Raw genomic sequence first — 15,292 nt, forward strand, 5'->3', positions numbered from 1 at the left:
TAATTTTTACTCTTACGCTATCCAATGCTTTCCCTAATGTTGCACTCATTGGAGTGGGAATAGTAATTTTTACCTATTTGCTATCTAACACTTTCCCTACTGTTGCACCCTATGGAGTTTGAATAGTAATTTTTAGGTTATGCTATGCACTATAATTTATAATTATTTATGCATTTTATAATATTTTTATTATGTTACATAATGTTGTGTTTAAATGGTTTTTTAAATAATGAAAGTATATTTCATTGTTTTTATGTATTAAATATAAATATTTATTATTATTTATGTTATTATTTTATGAGTGTTGATGTATTTGTAATTGATAGTATTTGTTAATATTTTTAAAATAATTAAAAAAATATTAAATATTATAATTAATTAATTATATATTACATATTGTACGTTTACATGTTTAACATTAAATATGTATTATTTAATCATTTTAAACATTCTAAAATATTTTTACATAAGTTTAAATTATATAAAAGTATTATTTACTTTATATTTCTTTTTTTAATAATAAAAAACCCCCAATATATTTACTTACGATATTTTTAACATATTTTATTTTATTTACGATATTTTTGTACTTACCATGTTGTAGATAGGGTGTCGATATACTTGCCTTCGATATTCCAACGACGATATTTTGAGTGTCGATATCCTGTCTCTCGATATTCTGTCAGAGATTCGTGTAGTGCTCTGGATTTAGATGTTGTATGAAAATGCCTCTTTTTGTATGGTCACTCCGTCTCTTTTTTGCACGGATGCTGATGATTTTTTGACTGCTCACTGGAGCCCCGCTAGCCAGTCCCCAGCGCATATGTTCTAACCCCTCCAACATGTAGAAATCGACTACACTCCTGATTGGAATATTCTTTTTTTAATATATTTTTATTAACTCCATAGACAAAACAGTGGTGTATAACACAGTTTAAACATTACTCGCATTTTCGTACCAGATCATAGCAGGGCTCAGAGCATGCAGCAACAAATACAAACTTTACAGTGAGCAGGATTACATCAATTATGCAGTATTTCGAGTGGATCGTCAACCCTAGATGTCACTGGGGGCTCGCAGATGTGTCCTCTGTACTCATTCCAGCTGGACCAAATGTCAGCCCATTGTTGTGGGCAGCCCCTCGCCACATAAATTGTCTTTTCCTGAAGCATGCACCAATCCATGTCTTTTTTCCATGGATCAATCTTTGGTGGCGTACCAGCCCCCCAGAGTCTCGCTACATTCCGTTTTGCGATTACAAATCCAAGTGTAGCCCACGTCTTACCCCGTACAGACAGATCGGTGGATTCCAATATATTCAGCAGGCAACGTTTGGCCTCCACTCGCTATTGCACCCCCCCGAATCTCATACATGCATTGATGTATTTTACGCCAGTAACGCTGTATGAGAGGGCATTCCCACAAAATATGGAAAAAGGACCCCGCCTCTCCGCATCCCCTCCAGCAAAGCCGTCAGAGCCTTGGCCCATCAGTCGCAGCCTTGTGCCTGAAATGTACACTCGATTAAGTATTTTAAGTTGAATAAGACAGAGTCTGGCCGATATAGCCACCTCCCTAGGAGATGCCAGCCCTCCATTCCATTCCTCTTCATCGATTTCCAACCCATCAGCCTCCCATTTCCCTTTAAGAGTGTGCAGCAGCTCAGAGGAGTTATTAACGATCTTCTTGTAAGTGAGGGAGATGGCGTGGTCAGGGATGTGGCCATCTAGTAATCTGTCCTCCAGGGGGGAGGACGCTGGAGGAAGGGTCCCAGGAGGAATGTTGGATTGAAGGGAGTGGCGAACCTGCAAGTAGCGATAAAATTCCCTAGGGGCAAGCTCATAGGTCTGCTGGAGGTGCTCGAACGATACAACCCCTTTGGGGCCCCACAAGTGTCGGACGTGAGAAATCCCGATTAGGTCCCAGCTACGGAACCCTTTCGTGCGGTGCAGGCCGCCCAAACTCTCAGAAGCCCATAGTGGAGTGGACATGGTAATGGTATTTGCCCAACCCAACTTCTTCTGTACCATGTGCCAAAGTGGCACAGAGTGTTTGGTGGCCCTGGTGAGCGGGAACCTACCCCGTTTAGAGTAAAGCACTCTTTCATAGTTCCCCCCCGGTAGCAGCCAACGGTCCATCCCGTACCCGGGTTCACCTCCAACACAGTACGTGCCGTGGTTGATGGTGGAGAGGTGTGCTGCCCAGTAGTACTTACGGATATCAGGTAAGGCAATACCCCCATCAAACTAGCCAAGCGTTAGCTTTTGAAGGGATATTCGGGGGGCTCCTGCCCACAGTAGCTCACGGAGTGAGGCTTCGAGTGTAGCAAAGTAGATCCGGGTGGTTCTGTAGTGCATACAAGAATCTGGGCAGGTCCATCATCTTAAACAACAACGCCCTACCCAAAAGGGACAGTGGAAGCTTGCGCCACGCGGCCGAGTCCTTCCGGAATCTCTGCTGGGGGGCGGGGGGGGGGAGATTCATCGTACCTGATTGAAATATTTAAGTTAAGTATACATCCCTAGTATATAGTACTGGGACCTCCAGGTTAAATACCACTAGGGGACTTCAGCACAAATTGTGCCACCACTAAAGTGACAATACAACGCGTGTCTTTAGATTTTCCCCAGCAGACTGGGTGTGTAGTTTTAAAACTGCTAATCTGAACTGGCAAAAAAACCTTTCACCAGACTTAAACATTGCTTTTTAATACTTATAAGCCACCCCTAAGAAAGGTGCTAAAAGCCAATAAGGCAGGTGCATTGAATTTAAAAAGTAGGATATGTGTATTTCATGTTTTACATGTTCTAGAAGTGAAAAACCCCTCCAAAGTAGTTTTTCACTGTGGTAACTCTGGCTCTCCCATAGGGAAGAACTGGATTACATTATAACATCTTGTAATGCTGAACTTCAGTTTAGGAAAAGCTAGACGAATGGTCCAAGGATTCATGTTAATAGTTATTTAAAATTCAACATAATGGTCAAATCAGATTTTACATTACAGTTTTAAAAAGAACACTTAAAAAGTTGGAATTTGCCTGCCTGACCCAAATGTGCCTTTCTGCCAGTGTCCATTGTCACACAGGAGCTAAATGACTCTTTAATTAAGTGGGAAGTGGCTCCCAGAGATGAAACAAAGCAAAGGGAAAGGGGTTGGCTAGGAATTCAGGATGCATGCTCTGTCACAGGCAGATGTAGCACAAACCTGGGCCTGCCTCCTCTATTTTTCTGCTAGCAGGCTAGGCACCACTCCCAGTGGGAGAAGAGCGTCCCACAGAACCGGTTTTGGGTGACCACAGGGGAGGGTTTTCTTGGGCACAGGAGCACTGCAAGAAAAAGGAAAGTGTCTGCCATCTTGGATTGAGGTAGAAGAGGGGCACACAGGTATTGCTTACCTTACAACACACTGAAAGTGCTGCAGAATTGGTAGTGTTGCCCCAGGGAACTTTTACCCCATTCGTTAGGGAAAGGCAAGTATATCCCCCTTCCTCGGAACACCGCTAGGCCTGTGGAAGACAGAAGAAGGACTGTATCTGCTGTTGTGACCTATGTGGTAAACCCTAAGGGCTGGACCTGCTTCCAATTGTACATAGGACCAAGATGTGTGCTCCAAGAGTCAGTTTGCTGATATCCTGTTAAGCTGCAGGGACACAAACACTGCAAGTAACCAGCTTTCCTGAAGAGTCCAGCTAACCAGTTTGAACTGGATCTGACCTAGACATGCAGTTAGCTTCTGTTGGAGTGAGTCCTGCCCCCCAGGTGATGTTCCAGATGTCCTGGAACTGTTGGCTCTGTTAGAGTGCACTCCTCCTGCTCAAACTGCGAAAGCTGGGACTTGGAAGGTTTTTGCCAACTTTTCCTCTGGAGACCCAGAGAGAGACCAGGACAGCTGTTGAGCTGAAGTTGTCAATGTCTAATCGCTGGTCTGATCCAACATGCTGGTTTTTCCCATTGAAGAAGATCTGACTTGCAGTTAAGTTCCAATGACCGAACATAGGGAGCTTCACCCTGATTGACGGCGAGGCCTTTCTGGGCATGTATGCCAGAGTTTGCCCACCAGGCATTTTCCCACCTTCATCATCGAAAGCATCTGGACCCCACTGTTCAGAACCCCGCCTCGGACCCAGCTTGGAGCTTGCCCGCTGACATCTTGTGAATGACCACCTTTTCTCCAGAAAAATGTCTTAATCAGATGGTAACTTTTTGACTGTGATCTACGTGGGTCCCATATCTGACCCGCGCCTCCATGGAGGTTGTCCTTAAATCTTACCTTTGTCCTGGTGCTTTGTTCTTTATGGTGCTAATATTTATTTCAAACTTTGAAAATCATTATCCCTGGTTTCTCTCACTGGATGTTTGTCTTTTTAGATCATTCTGCTTATTAAAATGTTCTCTATTTGCTTAAATTGAAGTAGGATTTTTATTGTGGTGCGTTCTTGACTTTTACATTTTCTAGTACTTCTAAATATTTTACACATTTTCTCAAGTTTAGTCTATCAGCTCTGTGCCACAGGTACCAATGGTTGAGCTCAGGTTCAAATTACTGAAACCCTTCTTGGATTTAGCAAGAATAGTGACATTATTGATCATAGTGAACTACCATCCACCCCGAATAGCAATCCACGTTGTCAGAGGGGTTATAGTTTTACTTGCTGAAGAATTTCCAGGAGTCTGACATGTTTACTCATGAAAAAAATGTGTATTGGTTCACAAACTTTTCTCCAGTAGCCATGTCTTAACCATCAAAGTAAAAGTCACATGTACTCTCCGATTTCTTTGTATACAGTGAGCAAGATTCGTTGTCACTTATCTAAAAAGAGTGGATTGCAACGCAAGTGGATTTTAAGAACAACTAGTCCACGTCTTGTCCACTTGTACATTGTTGATTAATTTTCACAGTTTTTAAAAAAAAATGTTACCCTTTAAGATGAAAACTTGATATAAAGAGATATTTCTATTAAATCTACTTCCCGTGTAGCTTTTTCCTATGTGAGTCTTTACCACTATGTTGAAATTGAAAGTGATAAATTAGTTGAATAACAGGTTTAAATTGAATTAAGTTGGTCCCAAGTTTTCTCAGCACAGATTGATCAACCTCCTGTTACTGAATAATTCACAAAAGAATTCCCTTGCTGGCAATTTTTTCTATATCAAATTTTAGCCCAAGCTCGCAAGGGTTTATTGGGGCACCCACCTCCAACAAAACTACATGTCACACAAGCCTGTACTTGGGGTGCTAGAGGGTGTCAAAGTGACACCCCCTGCACCCTTGCAGGGTTCGGTATTTACCGATTCGGTAAATACCGAATCAGTATTTCCCATTGATTCCTATGGGCTTCATGGCCCATAGGAATCAATGGGCAATACGGATTCGATATTTACCGAATCGGTAAATACCTAATCATACCGATTCGGTAATTCTAAAATTAGAATTACCTACATCTGCCCCCTTCCTATTTACCGACTCTTAAATACGGAATTGGTAAAATTCGGTATTTAAGAGTCGGTAAATAGGCCCTGGATCATTAGGCACTACCATTACTGGAAATTAAGTGGCACTGCTAAGTAAGAAGTTGTACGCACAATGCAAGTATGCTTTTGGGAAGACAGACACCATATACAATTTATATTTGTCCACTGGGGAACATGTTTTGGGGTGTTCTGGTGCCCTTCCAACCCTAGAGAATTTCCATAACCTTGCAGAAGTAGATCTCCCACCACCTCCAGGATGGGAAACGGTCAGTGATGAGTTTGTGAATGCACACATACACTCACTTCTGTGATGCATACAGAAACTCATAAGGTTAACCATGTCTATTTCAAACCCATTATGTTAGCACACACAATTATGCAAAAATCAATGGATTTACACATGCTAGTTATCCTCTTGTGAATGTCTACTGTGTGTAAGTCTGATAGATGTTGGTAAACCATGAACTATGAATGGAAACTAATATTCTTCAGGTCTTGGCCACAGCTTTAACTGTCTGATGGCAGACCCATGATTTCGAAAACATATCATATATTTAAAGTGGGCTGTGGGTGATCGCCTGGCTCCAAAGATGGTCTTTTAGAGCTGAGACCTATTGGATTTGCTATTCCTTGTTTTTTCTTATGCACACATTACGGAGTCAGCAACACCTTATCTGTTACCTTGCTCAGTCCTTCAAGACATCCATTAGTGATGCACAGCTCCATCTGACCATTTTCTGGGCTATAATTGACAGTTGGAGGATTGTGGACTCTTATTTGTAGGTGTTTTAACCAGGATACAAGATCTGGAACTCTGGAACAAAAATACACATATATGAATAATCCCACTAAATTCTCTCAACTAAGAACAATTAAATGCTTGTTTCCACTCAGAATGAGAACGGGCGGTAAGGTATTGAAAACATATTTTATTCTAAGCTCTGACAATGGCTGGCTAGCACCTAAAGATCAACATTTTGTTTAGACTATCACATAAAATCAAGTTGTGTCAAATTGCATTATTTGTAGGCTGTATGGCCTATTCACAAAGGCATTTTGGAGTACGTAAAGTAATACTTCTGTAGTACTCTTTTCATACTCTTACATGCCTCAGTATATTTGCCTCGAAATAACTTTTTTTAATACGGAGTTGGATATTGTGGGGCTTAGTCACAGGGGCATGTTAGAATAAGTAACATTGAACTCCTTTAATACTTCTTTCCATGAACTGCACCATTGCGATTTACAACTCCTGTAGCTCAAAATTTCTACCCAACGTTTGCTGGGCACACCCAATGAGAGTGTGCATTGGTGCAGACACCAAGTGCAGAGGAAGTCATTTGTTACTTGCTAAAAATACTTAATGTGCTACACTACTACCTAGAAATACTTGGTTATCGAAGAAAGACTTCTCTTGTCACTCTGATACAACTAGTTGAAAACGGACAGCTCAGCATTAACAAATAAACAGAGGCAGTTATTATAGCTCAGATACATGTGGAAAAGTAGAAATAAAATTGTTGATGAACATAAAACAACAAAACAACTTTAGGTAAAAAAACATCAATTTGTCCTGAAGAATAACGCCAACTCTGTGAAATAATAAAGGACACTTGAACTATCAAGTCTTACAATATTTGTGGAACCCGAACATCTCATAGGAGAACTGCTCTCTCGGGGAATACCACTCACTGCAGTTAAGGCTCCATGTTTAAGAAAACAAATGAAGTTGATTGTGGATGCAGTATGGCTCGTAAAAATACAGCTAAACTGCAATTATAATTAGAAATGGCTCCACATCTTGGGGCACCTCACTATCCCAATGAAAAAATAAGATGCCATATTTAGTTGTGAATCCTCTAGTGACTGTAGAATAAATTACACTGAAAGATCTAACAGGAAGTATACTTTTATATATATAAACGTTATAATATAATATGGCAGATTATCACTTTCAGGGCATTTGGGGTCAACAATGTCAGACTACATCTGATTTAAATACCCTTGTGTTTCAGCATTTGGTTATCCATCTTTGTTGCGTCCCTAGCCCAAGGCATCTCATTCTCTTGTTTATTCTATTTGTTTCCTGGTAAATAATGTTTATGTAACATGTAAGGTGATGCTTCTGCTAAATAAATGTTTGAATGCTGAGGCCCCCATTCACAGTTTTCCATTAATTGTGAGGGCTATACCGAGGCCTGTAATTAGCTATTCCAGCTGGCATCTCTCAGTGAGATAATTGGGATCACAAGCAGGGATGTAGCTTGGCCAGTAAGATGGGGAGGTGTGGGGGCTGAGCTTCAATTTTCCCAAGAATCACACTGGCACATGATGACAATATGGTAAGCAGGGATTGCCAAGAGCGCCGTAAAGGGCTGTGGAAGGGGACACTAATGCTTATTGGTAGGGGTACTAAGTGAGAGAAAACACATTCTTTTGTGAAATAACCAACATGTTTTAGGTCTATCCAAATAGAAAGAGGAAGAGAATGTAGGTGTGCATTTTTGTCTGTATATGTAAATATTCCTGATGAAATGTGACAGACAATTCAACATACCCTACTAAAAGCACTTGTACTCAAATACTTATCACAAACATTAATTAGGGGTGTAACCCCCCAAACACCCTCCCCTTCTGAAGCTACACCCTGATCACAAACTAAACTCCCCAAAATGAGTATTAACTTGCTGGACACAGAATTACCAGGTATTCTTTATGCATGTTGTCCCCAATTCCATGGAGATTAAGTCAGATTTGTGCCCTTTGCTCTAACCAACTTTTGAATATTTGTGTCGGCCTGTATTGCTTTGGAGTTTGGGGTGAGGTTTGGGGTCAGGCGTTTTGTTGGTACTGAAGTTGTGGTTTCTCTGGGTGAGCACTGGCTGCTCCTTTTCTGGTGCTGTAGATGAGGGAGGCTAAGCTGTGCATCAGGGCACAGCTTCTGCCCCTCTTCCATCCATGATTTGTGTTGGTGCAAATCCACACCCATTAAAAAGCCCCAATGTTTCTGGTCCCTTAAACATTTGGGTCTGGGAATACCAGAACAATCAGAGTTTTTCCAAAGAGGTATCCAACCCCAGGCATAAAACACCAGGTCACTCGTAATGGAGGCTGTAATACAATAGTTGTTTCCCCAAGTCTTTCTTTGAAACTCTTCAGGTTTTGCCAGTGTTTACAAATGAACGGAATCTTCAATAGCTAGATCACAAAGTCATTATTGAAAATAGTACTGCTAGGAAAAAAGCTAAGCTAACATTTGAGAACCATTGGCAGACCAGATGACTAATTTGCACCCATTCAGCGTAGGTGAAAAATATTCATGGACAGAAGATATGCGTCCACTTTCAAATACTTTGAAACTAGTTTGTTGATCATTGGCAGCTTGTCCAAACTCGCTAAAGAAGATGCAACCATGAGGATTCAACACAATATTAAATCTTTGCATTAAATTGGTACCATAGAGGTGTATTTTTACTTGTAACAATTATGATTAAGTGCTGTCTCTTTACTTGGGAACCCAGCCAACGGTAGCCACAGCTGTGGAACTCCTATAAGATTTCACCTGCCAAGAGACCAAGGGCTTGTTTTAGAATTTGGCAGGTGGTTTACTCCATCACACACATGACGGATAATTGTCTGCTTTATTACAAATGCCATCAGATATAATAAACTGGCAATATGGTGGGGGGGATATTTGTTACGTTTGTGACAGAGGAACCCATTCGCCAAACTCTAAATCAGGCCTTAAGTAAGATGGTAAATTAGTAATTGGCTACTCATGGTTGGCAATGTCTGGGCCAAAGAACAAGTTTGAGACATATTCTGAAAGTATACCTTTCCCCCAGACCAGTGGTCTTCAACAGTAACTTATTTTCCCAGATAATGAATGTTGTCTGTAACATACCCTTGACCCAATGAATAATTGAGGGCTATCTTCATCAAATCCTCTTCGATTTCAATAATGCTTCCATCATGCATGGTGATACTGGCTTTCTTGAATGGGTATGAGCTACTGTTTGGTACACCCCCACATAAATTAATTAACGATGGTGGCGATTTTGAGATAAGCAAACCTAATAAAAATAGAAAAAAAACAGATTTACATATTTGTACACTTCGGGCCTGATTCACAAATTACACTTTTGATTACATTTACTCTTTTTTGGTATTAACAAACTGCACCTTTGTAGTAATGTACACTTTAGCAGTAACTTATAATTTTGTAGTAAGTCCAGCATTACACATTGCCAACGACTGGCACTGCACACCATCCCATAGAAAAAAATGGAGGTAGGGACTTAAAATAAAACCCCATATGAAATAATTGTAAAATCATTTAAATTATTTAAAATAGTTACAAATATAAATAAATATAAATACATGTTGAAAAACATAAAAATAGTACATATTTTTATGCAGTTATACAATGATGAATAACCAATTTTTTATTAAAGAAAAATATTACTATTATTGCATTACTATTTTAATTCAAAATAGGTTATTAAATACTATTAGTTGAACATGATTTTTGTCTTCCCTTGCTGAACCCGTATTTGCTGTCTTTTAGGACTCTGAACACTTTACTCCAGCTAACCGCTGTTAAAGTGATTGTGTTCTTCCTTCCAAACATGATATAATTGGTATAAACCGAACTGGAAAATAAAAGAACTTCCCCTGGAGAATAATAACACCCACACTTACATTACCTCATGCAATACACTCTTTTATTCAATCAATGTACAGAGGACTAAAGCTCAATATATACCCCAAATCAAGATTTAGCGTTTGGCATAATTTTATTTAATGTATAAAAAAACCTGTGTACTCCCGAGTATTATTAAAACTATGAGCACATAAACATATATCAATGAAATTCATATAAAGTGTAAAAGAACCTCCTAACATATACATTACATCATAAGGTTAAAATACGACGACCAAAAACTTTAATACAATAAAACAACAAAAACAATCAATAAATTAAAAACACCTATACTCAGGGACCCTTTTAGCACAGTTATACATGGGCTGTTGCTTTGACAGATCCAAAATATAGCATCAAGTTTAAAAAGCACTGGTAGGATAACGATTCTAGAATCCAACCACAAGGAACCCCAGGAAGGAATGAATAGCAAGCCCAATGTGGGACCTGTATCAGACTTCTGCTGTAGCGTACTAGCCCATCCTTTTATTTTTCTTATTTTTCCTCAGCCAATGATTCATATCATTCTCTTGGCACTCCGAAGGATCTTTTTTAGAATTGAGAGGGGTTTAATATTAAGGGTCCCAACAGTCAACCAGGACCAGGATTCGGATAAATGAACTACAAACTAGAAATCGGACTCATGTAGATTACTCTCAATACAAATACTATAAAGATAAAAAATTATAGAGGCAAGCATAAATCTCCTAAAGAAACATAGGCAAGAGAAAATCATACACACTAAGAGTTCAGTCAAAGCTTTACTAACATTAGTATTTAATGCTCCTTGATCTCTCTAATATGATCTCCTCTAGTTATCAGTAACCCCAAATTAGGAATGCACATTCATTTGGAGCGAGGTAAATCATGATAGCTGAGTCAATATGGCAATTTACTTTAGTTTATAAAATTTTAAGGTAAACAAGTGCATCGGTAAATCAGTTTATAGACAATTTAGTAAAATTGTAACAATGCAATTGAAATAAGATACCAAAGCTCAACAGTTCAGAAAGGGACATGAAACATGCAAGTTCAAATAGTCTCCCAAGAAAAAAGAGACCACTCAGTGCACACAGTGTATGCATCAGTTCGTAAAGGAAGTCAGGTGAGTCCGCAATGAGGCATTTCAAGATTGCTGAGGAAAGTTCTGCAAAGAATCTGTCACCAGTAAGAGTGCTAACTCCAGGCAGGCAACAAGAAGAAGCAATCCCATGTCAGCTAAGTTGGGCAATATTATATTCTTGAAGTTCCAGGGGTAGTACCTCCTGGAATCACCTCATCTGGTCAGACCATTCGGCCCATTGGTCAGTTCACATCGGATGGGTGTCAGGTGACATAAAGAAGACACAAATGGTAGAAAAATAGGTGGGATAGTTACGTAGGGTCAGATGAATAAAGAAACTGTTTTGCAAATTCCTAATTGTGAATCTTTGTGATTCGCGATTAGGAAATCCAAAACGGAATGCTTAAAAGTGTGTGGAACACTTTTAGCAATTCCTAGGGGATCGTATATGACCAACCTCATGAATATTAATGAGGTAGGTTGCAATTTGTGACCCAATAGGAATCATACAAATCACAGAGATGGTGGTCTGCTGGGGTCAGCAGACTACTATGTCTGTGATTGCCTTTAAATAAAGCAATGATTTTTTGGGACATGCAGCCCATTCTGCTTAAAGGAAAATGGGATGTGTTTCAAAAACAAAAATTTAAAGTATGCTTTTAATTTTTTGAGAGCAGGCAGTGGTCCAAGTGACATTCACAAAGGGGAAGGTGTCCCTCGGGGACCCATTTGAGAACCAGTTACCACCTACTCTAATTAGGTGGTAAAATGCAAATTGTTTGCAACCACATTCACAGTCACAAAACATTCATGCATGCCATTAGGATTCTCTATTTGGAAGGGACATCCTAAACACGCCCCTTCCAAATAGTGAATCGCAAACCCATTTTGCGATTTGGTAACAGGTTACTGAATCACTAAATTGTGTTTGCTGCATCAGAAAAGCATTTTTGATGATCTCAAACAGGAGGAAGCATTGATTTTGCCCACTTGCGAGGAGAAAAAGGCTTGATGCGTCTGGCCAGTAGTTCTTAAGCAATCCATTATGTGAAATGTTAGAACAATGCTCCTTCAGGAAGAGCAAATAAGCAAGTTCAAGTAGCCAGTTTTCCAGGCAGCTGTTCAGGATTGTATCACAAAATGTTGCACAGTATCTTGAGCAATCCATGAGAACTCAGAAAAGAAAAACACTATTTCACATTATTGGTTGTACTGAAAAATTCACTCAAGAGCATTAGATTCTGCAAGTCAAGGGACTTAACATTTTCAGTCAAGCCCACATTAAATCAATTAAATCAAGCTAATTTAGCATGAAATATATAGGGCCTCATTTATGAGGCTGTGAGTCACTATTACGCCGCCGGTGCGTCACTTTTTGTGGCGCACCAGTGGCGTAAAAAATGCGCCTTGTTGTGCCATATTTACAATGTGACGCATCTAAGTAGATGCGTCCCTTTGTAAACCCCTGCTCCACATTATACCTGCACCAGGTATAATGTATGCAAGGGGGGCGTTTTGATGCAAGAAACGGTTATGGAAGTGACGCAGTGAAATCTATAAGATTTCACTGCGCCATTTCTTGGCCGCTAATGCGTCAAAATCTTACACCTGCTTCATGGCAGGCGTAAGACTGACTTAGTCACTAACAACATGGGACTTTCCCATGTGAAAGTACACATTGCTGGAGTTGCGTCACTTTTGTGACACACTCCAGCCTCACTTTTGCGCCTACAGATACGTCAGAAATACTGAAGTATCTGTAACTCCTTGCGACATGATGCATCATATTATAAATATGACGCATCAATCATGATGCAAGGAGTGCACACTGAGGAGTGACGCATGGTGCTTTCACGCAGCGATGCGTCATTTCTCATAAATGAGGCCCACAGAATTATTAAGCATACATTCATAGGAAATATAAAGACATTGTGCTTCTAATACAAGTCTGATGCACTTAAAATCATCTACTATGGTTACAAATAATACGAGTCAGTATGATAGATTTCCGCTTTAAAAAATACTGGAGTGTAAATACGTTGAAAATCCTAATATATTAAATTCCTTGTAGGTGCGTGACAGTAGTACATGCATGAAAGTTTCATGAAGGCGTCATTAATTAGCATTGTGTAGCATCTACTTTCTTTTGTTATTTCAATGCACACGGTTATACAAAAAATATACATTTAAATTGAATTTGTCATCATATTAAGGTTAAATCTTGATGCTTAACTAGCTCTTGGTATATGCACATACAAATGTTAATAAAGTATGAATAAAGGTGAAACTATATAATGGAAGAGTTCACCATTTACACATTTCTAGCACATGCTAATGAAAATGAGTGTTTTTGATTAATAACTCTTAATTATACAATTGACATCATCTAATCTAATCCTTTTTCTGCATCCTTTAACGATGCAGTAACAAAAATTCTTATACTTTGCCATTTCTTGAACGTGTAGTTTGTGCACATTTATTAGTTTTGTCTCAGAGAGTGTCATAATCAATGTTTCTCATGCCAGTAAAGTTTAGATATTATTTTTCCTCTCCAACACTTCTGACATGATCTCCATGGCTACAGACTCTGGACTTCACCTGCAGCGTGCACTTCGGGTTTCCAATAACTGCTCCATTTGCCGGCAAATGCAAAGCTATAACTGAGACTCCAAGCATAGAACTGAACCAAGTAGTAGGTAAAACTTCCACAGGGATGAATCTAGGCTCTTTATCCAACTGCACATTTGACTTTGACCCGGTTCAGTGTGACCAGATGAACATGATAGCACTTTGTGATTCTTGCTGCTATCTTACTTAAAGCTTTGAAATATATAACTCCCATTCTACTTATTGGATTTTAGTTTTTTTGTGCCATTTCATTCATTTATTTATTTAGTAAAATGTACTAAATTGGTTTAGGATTTTTCTTATGTGGTGTTTTCACTTTATTACGGTTTGAGTGTGCAGAAATACTTTACACATTGTCTCTAAGTTAAGCCTCACTGATTTTGTGCCAATCTACTAGAGGGTTCAACACAAGTTTATTTATTGACTTTCCCTGTTCATTCTGACAACGACCTTGGTATTGAGTAATAACACAATTCCTTACACTATTGTTGCATTATTATTGTTTTAAATAAATACATGTAATTGGTAATTAATACCAGAGTGTAAAAGTAACCTGCCAATCAGATGGGAGGTCAGTAAAATAAAATGCAGTGTCCAGGAATGGAATCCTCAGGTCATGGCTACTTTGTGTTAGTTCTTTAAAATTGGACTATCTCAGAATATGGTGATTTTAGAGGCACCCGGTCATTGGCTCCCAACATTGATGAGAAAGGCAGGAGAAATCCAGGGGCTTATTTATAATCCCATTGCGTCACTAGTGCATCTCTTTTTTGGATGCACCAGTATTTACAAGGTCATGTAAAGTCACCCTGCATGTAAATATGGCCCCCTTTCATGCATTACTCTGTGTGAAAGGCATATTCCATAGGTGTTGCTGTGGGTGTACCCACACAACATCCACAATATGGCCTTGGATTAACCATTCTGTGGAAGGTGACTCAGTCACGGTGAAGATAACACTCCAATTTTTCAATGTGCAACATGGTATATTTTGCATTTCTTCATGCCATTGACATCTATTTTTCCATTAGATTGTACGCAGAAAACAGAGTTGTGCAGTTGATGTAGTGCCAGGGCATGTTACCTAAGCACAATGATTGCAGTGCCCAGTTAGTAATAGAATGGATCACAATTGCGATTGTCCATGTTGTGGAATAGATAAATTCTGTTTCCATTATATCCATTGCAGAAGACACAATGTTGCCCAGTGAATACATTCTGGATGATAATGTGGTCATACCACTGTTGATCACTGCAAACGCCTTTACTAGATTAAAACTATCAATGTCAAGGCAATCTCTCAACAGCCTCCTGCTGGGAGATTTTCCATACCTCATTGTAAATTGCATACAAGAAGTGCTTTAGACGAGGCTTCTGGGGACCTAACAAAAAATCCCTCAGATCCATGTCATCTGAGAGAAGGAAC

At 39.4% G+C, this 15,292-nt stretch overlaps 1 protein-coding gene across 2 annotated transcripts in view; it reads right to left on the reverse strand.

The window, feature by feature from the left end:
• The window catches only part of LOC147728656 (kynurenine/alpha-aminoadipate aminotransferase, mitochondrial-like), a 486,130-nt gene that overhangs the window by 300,638 nt on the left and 170,200 nt on the right, over positions 1–15,292 (reverse strand). For both annotated transcript variants that reach the window (XM_086962430.1, XM_086962432.1), the window contains exons 3-4: positions 9,378–9,546; positions 6,155–6,287 (exon numbers count right to left, since the gene is read on the reverse strand). In XM_086962430.1, the coding sequence (XP_086818556.1) occupies positions 6,155–6,287; positions 9,378–9,546 (302 nt within the window). The remainder of the gene's footprint in view (positions 1–6,154; positions 6,288–9,377; positions 9,547–15,292) is intronic.

Source organism: Lissotriton vulgaris, chromosome 3_1 (assembly GCF_964263255.1).
Source record: "Lissotriton vulgaris chromosome 3_1, aLisVul1.2, whole genome shotgun sequence".
In the NCBI taxonomy this organism is placed as follows: domain Eukaryota; kingdom Metazoa; phylum Chordata; class Amphibia; order Caudata; family Salamandridae; genus Lissotriton; species Lissotriton vulgaris.